This window comes from Plasmopara halstedii, assembly GCF_900000015.1.
Source record: "Plasmopara halstedii genome assembly, contig: Scaffold_287, whole genome shotgun sequence".
Taxonomy (NCBI): Eukaryota; Oomycota; class Peronosporomycetes; order Peronosporales; family Peronosporaceae; genus Plasmopara; species Plasmopara halstedii.
Window position 1 is genome coordinate 807,684 of NW_020187208.1, and position 7,986 is coordinate 815,669.

The 7,986-nt window shown below is 49.3% G+C and overlaps 1 protein-coding gene across 1 annotated transcript; it reads right to left on the reverse strand.

The window, feature by feature from the left end:
* Positions 1–6,216: 6,216 nt before the first annotated feature.
* Positions 6,217–6,428, reverse strand: PHALS_05058 (uncharacterized protein; the record flags this gene model as incomplete). Its single annotated transcript, XM_024722795.1, has 2 exons — positions 6,217–6,335; positions 6,374–6,428. The coding sequence occupies 2 exons, from the start codon at positions 6,426–6,428 to the stop codon at positions 6,217–6,219; spliced, it is 174 nt and encodes a 57-aa protein (XP_024573836.1).
* Positions 6,429–7,986: the final 1,558 nt, after the last annotated feature.

The following is a 7,986-nucleotide window of genomic DNA, read 5'->3' on the forward strand; positions in this document are numbered from 1 at the left end:
CCGCGTGCAGGGAAAAAAAGGAGGACAAGGCTGCGCTAACGGTACGACGTGCCGTTTCCTGACATTTCGACTTCCGGGGAAGTGGTATCATTACCAACTACTTCGACGAGGCACAGGAGCAGCAGTTGGAGGCTGCTCGAAGGCATGCGCTCGCATCCAAGGTCGGTCCTACACCCTCGTGTGAATCACGGCTTCCGCTCGGCGGATCCCGCTACTGAAGCGAAGGACGCGATCACTCGATCGTTGGGCGTAGTTAGGCCCCCGACCACAACACAAGCCGAGCTTGACGAACAAAAAACTCTCCAAGCTCGCTTTTTGGTACCTTAAAAAATCCCAATGGATAGGTACCGCGCTCGACTTTGAGCTAAAAATGAAGCGCTCCTGTACCCGTAATGCAAACAGTTCCTGTGGTGCTCACCCCTGGCGAATCCGCTGCAGATGATAAATCGCTCTTTGAGCGATGGGTGTTGCGGCACCGGAATTTTTTTTCGCTGTCTAACTCACAGCGGAGTCACATGGAGGTGGACGTGCGCGTAGAACGTCATCTTCGGTTCGAGTTTGCCAAACTCAAGGCGCAACGTCGACTTCTTCGTATTGTCACTCTGCGACGTATGGATTAATACACCACGCCCCCACGAGCTCTGTGGTCTCTCACACGGGTGAGTCCATGACCTCATTACTCCCGCCGTTTACCCGCGCTTGGTTAAATTTCTTCGCTTTGACATTCAGAGCACTGGGCAGAAATCGCATTGTGTCAACACCGTCTCCGGCCATCAGCAGCTCAGGGTCATATTTTGAGCTCAGCTTCCAGACCCAAGCTATTGTTGAGAAGCGTGGGGCGTACGACGACGCGGAGCGTCATGATCCTTCTGATCATTAGCGTACACGACGTCTGGGTAGTCTTGCTGATATGGCACCTCAGATACCCGCAAATTCTCGAATCTTAAGCATCCCGCAACTTCACAAGATACTGGGTTATACCCCGTGATAGTGGACTCCACCGTTCTCGGCAAGAAGAGTCGGCGGCTGATGATGACGACTTGGTCGATCGCCATCTGGTGACTTGCGATGCTCATCTAGCTCTTGAGGATGATGTTCATCGCCATCGGTGTTCCGCTGAGCATCATGATGCGGTCGCACCGCTGTGCGGAAGACTTAGAGAGCTTGGAACACTTTGTGCACCGATTTTAGCTATCGCGCTTTGTCTGAGCGGCTCCCAGCCGTCAAGCAGAGGATGTGTCACTTCGTGCGACGGTGGAGCACCTGGCGCAGTTGGAAACGAAAATCATTGCACTCCGTGCTCAAAACTAGTTGCTGGTTCAGCTTCTGGATGGTCGAGCGCCTGTAGGTGCCACTCTGGCGCCAACGCTTCCTAGTTCACTTGCAAAACACCGGATGGGTGTGCATTCATTTCGAAAGATTTAGCGTATACGCAAGGCCCCGCTTGACCACGTCCTTATAAGGTCCGATAAACCGCGGACGGAGCTTTGTCTTTAAGACAGTAGAAATTGCATGTGTAGAAAAGTTAGTAGCATTTAATAAAACCAGGTCTCCGACCTCATATGGTTCAACATTTTTCTGCTTCTTCCTTTTGCATATTCTTTCTGCATCTTTTAACTTTCAGCTATCGCATCGCGAACGTGTTACAAGACACTCAGTCTGATAGGCAGGAAGCCATGGACTTCTTTACGAACAGTGAGGGGGCTGACATCATCAAGTCGCTTGGCTATTCCCCCCCATCAAGCCCCGAGCCATAGGGTTGCGGCGTCAGTGGGACGCGAGGATGAACGAGCCCGTTTACGTAGAACGGCGTGTAGCCGGTAGACGAATGCACTGTATTGTTAAATACGAACTCAACAAGCGGCAGCATGGCGCTCCAGCGTTTCGCAGTCTCAGCACAGCGCTGCGAAGGATGTCCTCAACGACGCGATTCACGTGCTCAGCTTGACCATCGGTGACATATCCAACTTGGTGCCCAGTACCTTGAAGATCGTCGACCAAAACTTCCCAGTTCAGCGTGGGTCTCTGTCGGAGACAATCAATCCCGGTAGTCCATTTTGTCGAATGACACGATCGACAAACAGCATTGCTGTACCCACTTCAGCGATGGTGCCCGCCACCGCCGCAAAATAAGCCACCTTGCTCAAACGGTCGACGAAGACCACGAAACCCGTGTTGTCCGTCGAGTCCTTCGGCAGGTCAGACACAAAGTCCAAACTCATGGACTGATAGGCAACGGCAAACTGGCTAGTGGCGCCGCCGCATTCGGAGAGGGTTTTAACCTTTGATACGTCTCTCACGTTCGCGCATCTGTGCTCGTCCATTTGTACAGCTTGGTCTACCAGTAGTGGCAACTCACACAGCTGTGCGTCTTCTCACGACCGAGATGACCGCTGAGTGGGGTATTGAGAGCCTCATAGAAGATTCAGTACTTCAAAATCTCATAATGAGGAATCAATATTCCGTGTGTATCCTTCGAACTGGTGCTATAATACAGCAACCCGTTATTTAACGATTACCGCGTATGCGGTGCAAATCAAATCTGTCACTAAGGACATAGCCGTCGTGACATGAACAAGCTCATAATCCGGTCTGCGTGACAACGTATCAGCCAAAGCATTCTGCTTTCCTGACTAATACTTCACCTCGAAGTTATATTTCGCAAATAATGAGGTTTATCTGTGAGAGGCGAGGCGACTGAGTCGCAGTGCGTAATGACGCATGATCTGTTGAGATCACAAACGTCTTTGATCCAAGCAGGTGCACACTGCATTTGACAAGTGCATACTTCATCCCAAGTAATTTCTTGTCGTGGACAGGTCAATTCCTCTTCGCAGCCATAAGATGGCTAGATCCGAACGCGATCTTCCGATCCCGCCACTCGGCGTCTACTTGCAGCAGTACACAGCCGATGGCAAAGTCCGAAGCGCCACATACGACACTAAAAGGACCATCGGGGTCTGGCAACACCGATTTTGGTGGATAAAGGAGGCTACCTTTAACTCTGCCAAAAGCCCCCCGATGTTTGCTGGCCCAACACCATTTCGTATCTTTCTTAAGGAGATTCGGCAATGACTGCGCCATTTCTGCGTAGTTCTCGCTGTACTTGTGCAGTGTTTGGTGAGTCCAAGCCACTTGAGCAAGTCCTTTTGGTTCTTTAGAAATGGCCAGTCCACAGTGGCCTTGACATGAGCGGGATTTGCTCGATGGCCACGCTTCCCGATGAAATAACTAAAAAGAGGAAATTCTTCAGCGCCAAAGATGCACTTGTTTGCACAGCATACAGCTTATTCGTGCGCATGCACTCGATACGCCACTTGCCGTTCGGCTTCCGGACACAAAACGTGGGTGTCAAATGGGGAGACTTGCTCTCACGCATCATTTTTGCGTCGGGCTTGCCCGAGAAAAAGGCGTAAATGACGTCACAATGCTTCTTGGGCAGGGGCAATTGGCCTGTTACGCAGTATTTGGTTCCCGGAACCAGGTTTATCACATGACGCACACCTCGATCCGGAGGTAGGACCGACGGCGGTTCTTTGGAGACGACGTCTTGCAATTCCTTTAATAAAGGATGGTACGGATCAGAGGAATTCTTTAAAATTGAAAATCCACTTCGTGCGTTTAGCACTCTCTTAGTGTCCTCCAGGACAGCTTCATCTAGAAGTGACGACGAGTTAATTCCCTCGCTCGGTCGTGTAATGACCACCTCGGATAAATCGTCTGCCTTCAAGGCACCGTTAAACTCTTCGAAGGACATTTGGTCTAGCTCAAGAAAAGTAAGGCCGCGGGATTAGCCTCGAGGGTGACTTCGCCGTCTTCCTCCCCCATCATACCGTTGACAAGGGTCTATAGCTGTGCGCAATCATCTACGTTAGACACACACTGGGTCCGTCGACACCCTGCGTCTTAAATATAATATACGGCGTCGCCGTTGTCTCCCCGCAGGGACCCCACGTCCTGACGAGACAAGTGGGAACACGCAATTAGCGTCATCCAATGTCCCCACTCCCTGCTCCACCGAAGTCTTGATGTTGTTAACAACATCCGACGAAGAGCTGCTATTTCCGCAGTCTTCGTCTAGTGGATTACGTACCACTTCACGCGGATTCAAAGTGCCTTGCTCAAGATGCCTCGGACCTCGTCCGACCATGCCACTCTTGACATGCAGCCACTGCTTTGAAACGTGAGCAGTACTCAGTGGGCTACGTGCCGCTTCACGTGCATCACTGGAACCTCGCCCCCGATGCCTCGGCCCTTGGCCGACCATACCACGCATGGCATGCAACGACTTCTCTGATTCTTGAGCAGCGCTCAGTGGGTTACGTGCCACTTTACGTTCAGCCCGCAAACCACGCTCGGAACTGCCGTCCAATACACCTTTGGTGTTCGACAACGCGAATTCTTGCACGTTAAACGTCCCGGGCCAGGCCCGCGCCAATCGCGCTTTTACTTTCTAGCATAGGTCCTCGTCGCTAAGCAAACAGTGAAAGGGTCACTCAGCCGCACTTTCAGCGCCTCAGCATACAGTTGGCTTTCTTTCATCGTGAATATCCAGCATAATTGCTCGAAACCCCGGATTCGATCAAGATCGTCTATGGCTTCTCAAAGCCCTTCACGGTCGCTATCACGACCAGCAAGCCCGGCTTGCATGCACCTCCGTGCTCAAGAGCACAGAGCTCTCCGAGGCTGGACCTGCTACCCTCTACCTCTTTGAGGCTAAACAGAACTCAGGTCTTTCCTAGTAGGACACCCCGCCCCTTCTGGGTATTGTCGTCTCCCGCAACTAACCAGAAGACTGGTGAGAAAGGCGATATCCGTTCGATGAACCTTGACGCGCCTTGCGCAGGGGACAACATGTCCAAAGGTGACGGGTGTCTCCTCATACAAAACACCGTTGGGTGTTTGAACGCTGCTCGGCAGCTCGAAGCTCTGCCTTCTCGCCCTCATATAGCTGTGATCCGTCGGCTCAGGCCTGCTTGACGAGCCACTATGGTGTGCATTCCAGCCAAGGCGTACCGACTTAACGTTGAATTCGGCATTCAATACCACATTCACCGCTTCTTCAAAAGGAGACGAATGCTCACGAAAGACTTCCAATCTGACCACGCCAGTGCGGAGGCCCTCAACAAAGACGGTCACTGTGACCGCCTCGGGGAGAGGATCGGCTGCCATCCTGGAAATGAGGATGCGCAACTCTTGGACAAAGTCCATTAATTCCTTCTTGCCCTGTCGGGCGGCAAGGAAACGCGATCGCACGCGATATGCCTTGTTAGGCGGCGAAAACACTCGTAAAAGCTGCAGCTTCAGTTCCGTCCACAAGGGATACGCTGCTTCAATCAAAGTGCCACACTTCAGTGCCCATTCTCGCGCTCGATTACCGAGCTTGGAGCTAACGCCACGCGCGGTTACTCATTCTGGGGCATGGCGGATGCCATAGCCATCTCGGCCTCTCTCACCCAGAGCAGGAGATTCTCTATCCTATCTATCGAAGGCCTTAACGCTCACCATGAGCGGCCTGGGGCGTGATGAGTCATTTATCGCCGACAGTGGTGTCATGGACGCAGTCGACGGCGACATTTTCTGCTTAGGTTCTCTTGCAGAGCATTTTCACAGCTAAAAAACGCCTTTAGTCGCGCGCATATCGCTTTAGGTCCTTGCGAAGCAAGGTGCCGGACGCCTTCAGGGCCAAGCAGGGACATCAGCTCTTTAAATCCATTCCGCATATCCTAGGGCACATATGAGAGTTGCTTCATCCTCAGAGAAGATCAATCGTGACGACGTAAGTGTTGATTGACTACAAGTGCCACCAAGGGCAGCGGGCTGCCGTAGCTCTTTGCTTAGAGGAAGCTAAGCTAAGGTCACTGACCTTACGTTCTAAACTAGCGGATGGCAATCCGCTAACTCCAAGTTACCCAAACCTTAACCCAAGGCATATACTCTATTCCGTTCATGTGCGACAGTGCCGCATATATATAAATCTGTAGTTTTTTCAATAAATAGTCAAACTTAATTAAAAGGCATAACTACTGGCAGTCCCGCCACGTAGTGGCTTCTTGTTAAGGTGTAGTCATGGTCATACCGTATTTTGTGTCCACCCCTTTATCCCAGGGTAACGTACCCTTGTATGTGTAACTCCGTTACATTAACCTAACAGATCGCGAACACTACATGTGTTTGTAGACTAATAGTTTTCAGTTTTTTTCACCCACTCCAAATTCATGCGTATTTCGTCTGCCACTGCTTTGGCCGATCCCAGTTCTCAGCCATAGCAACTCGGCGTATAACAATTAAGCTAAATAAATGATTTTCCAAATCAACACAAATTGAAGTTGGGTCTTGCAGCGAGCCGAATCGTTAACACCTTTCCCTTTACGGTTAAGATATTCCGTGGTGATGTTTGGGAATATGGGAGCATTCAGCCCCGCCATTACCATTGCTCTGCGCAAGTGCTTTAGATGATTACTCCAATACGTTATCAACGAACTTTGTGTGATAGACTTCGGCCGACATGTTTTGCCAGCTGCCAAGCATCTTGAATAAAGTCTGCCAAATGTTTGCAGTATATCGTGATTCGATACAGCGTGCCAACCGTTTCGTCAAAAACATGAGTTCAGGAGCAGCTTCGCTGTATCATCATCGTAAAACGTCTGGTCTACAGCGACCACAATGCACAAGCGTATTTTGAAAGACCAAAAGTGGAGAGTATCTACATCGATGCTAACATTCTACTGATAATGGTCAACTGTTCCAAGGAATCGACGTCTGTGACAAGAGCCAAATATTGACACAATTTAATTGTGCTAATATATTGTAAGATTGTAATCTTGTGCACCAAACTCTTAAGAAATTGACACAATTGTATTTACTACAATACGGTACAATTGTCCGCAAGCCACATGACAGTTGGTGTTATCATTAATACACATATGTACTGAAATATGAAATCTATGACGATTTCCAAGCCCCATAAAAGAGATAGCTGTCATACACGTGAGCTGCTAGCCGCAGGTCGAATATACTGAATGTTTTGTTATCCAAGATAGCAAGCACTCTTACAACTTTTCCATAAAATTAATTTTGAATAGTTGTTCTCTTGAATTATAAGAGCTGGCTCGCCAACAGAGGCCCTCGAGTCCACTCCCAGTAAAGGCGCCCGAATCCAACCTTTATGCATTTTTAAGAGCGGCCTTACAAAGTCAAAGCTTCTTCTGCGCAAAGTGCACGGTAACACATTTTACTTGGTAGAACTTGTCGTTGATCACGATTCACGACAGTTCAAGCACCGTACATCCAAGATCTTGTATAAGTTCAGGTTAAGGTCCAACCTCAGTGCACTCTTCATTTTATAGATCAGGAGCAATCTCTTATTTAAAAATCTTAGAAGGTTTGCATGTATTTAGGAAGCATTAACTCATTTTACTTAAGTTGCAAATTTGCCGTAGGGACCTGGAGTCCTTCTTCTTCCCTTCAACTTGGGACTGTCCTTCGCCCTCCACGTCAAAAATCGCTTTCTCGTCACACAAGAGTGTGCCTTGTGTTTGAGGGACTGCTGTGAAAACGCCCTCTTATACCGTTGCTTTATTCGGTGCATGGCAGAATCTATGGTTATCGTGACATCCCTCATCCAAAGAGGAGCCCTTTTCTATTAAGGCTCTCAGTGGTCTCAGATTCTCAACCGTATGTATATTCATCGGAGCCCGGTCGAAGGTTCTTAAAAGTAACTCACCAGCGCATTCTCACAGCTGGCGAGCCACCTCCAGGTGAGAGATTATCCTCGGGTATTTTGTCACTTGCATCATCTATTACATTAATTTGTGACACCTAGTTCCTTGATCTTATCGTGATACACAAATCATAAGCTGATCTATTTTCGGGGGATATATACTTTGACTTATATCCTTGCGGAGGATACGATCCTTTCGTGAATCGTCTTCTCTTCTCTTCTCTTCTCTTCTCTTCTCTTCTCTTCTCTTCTCTTCTCTTCTC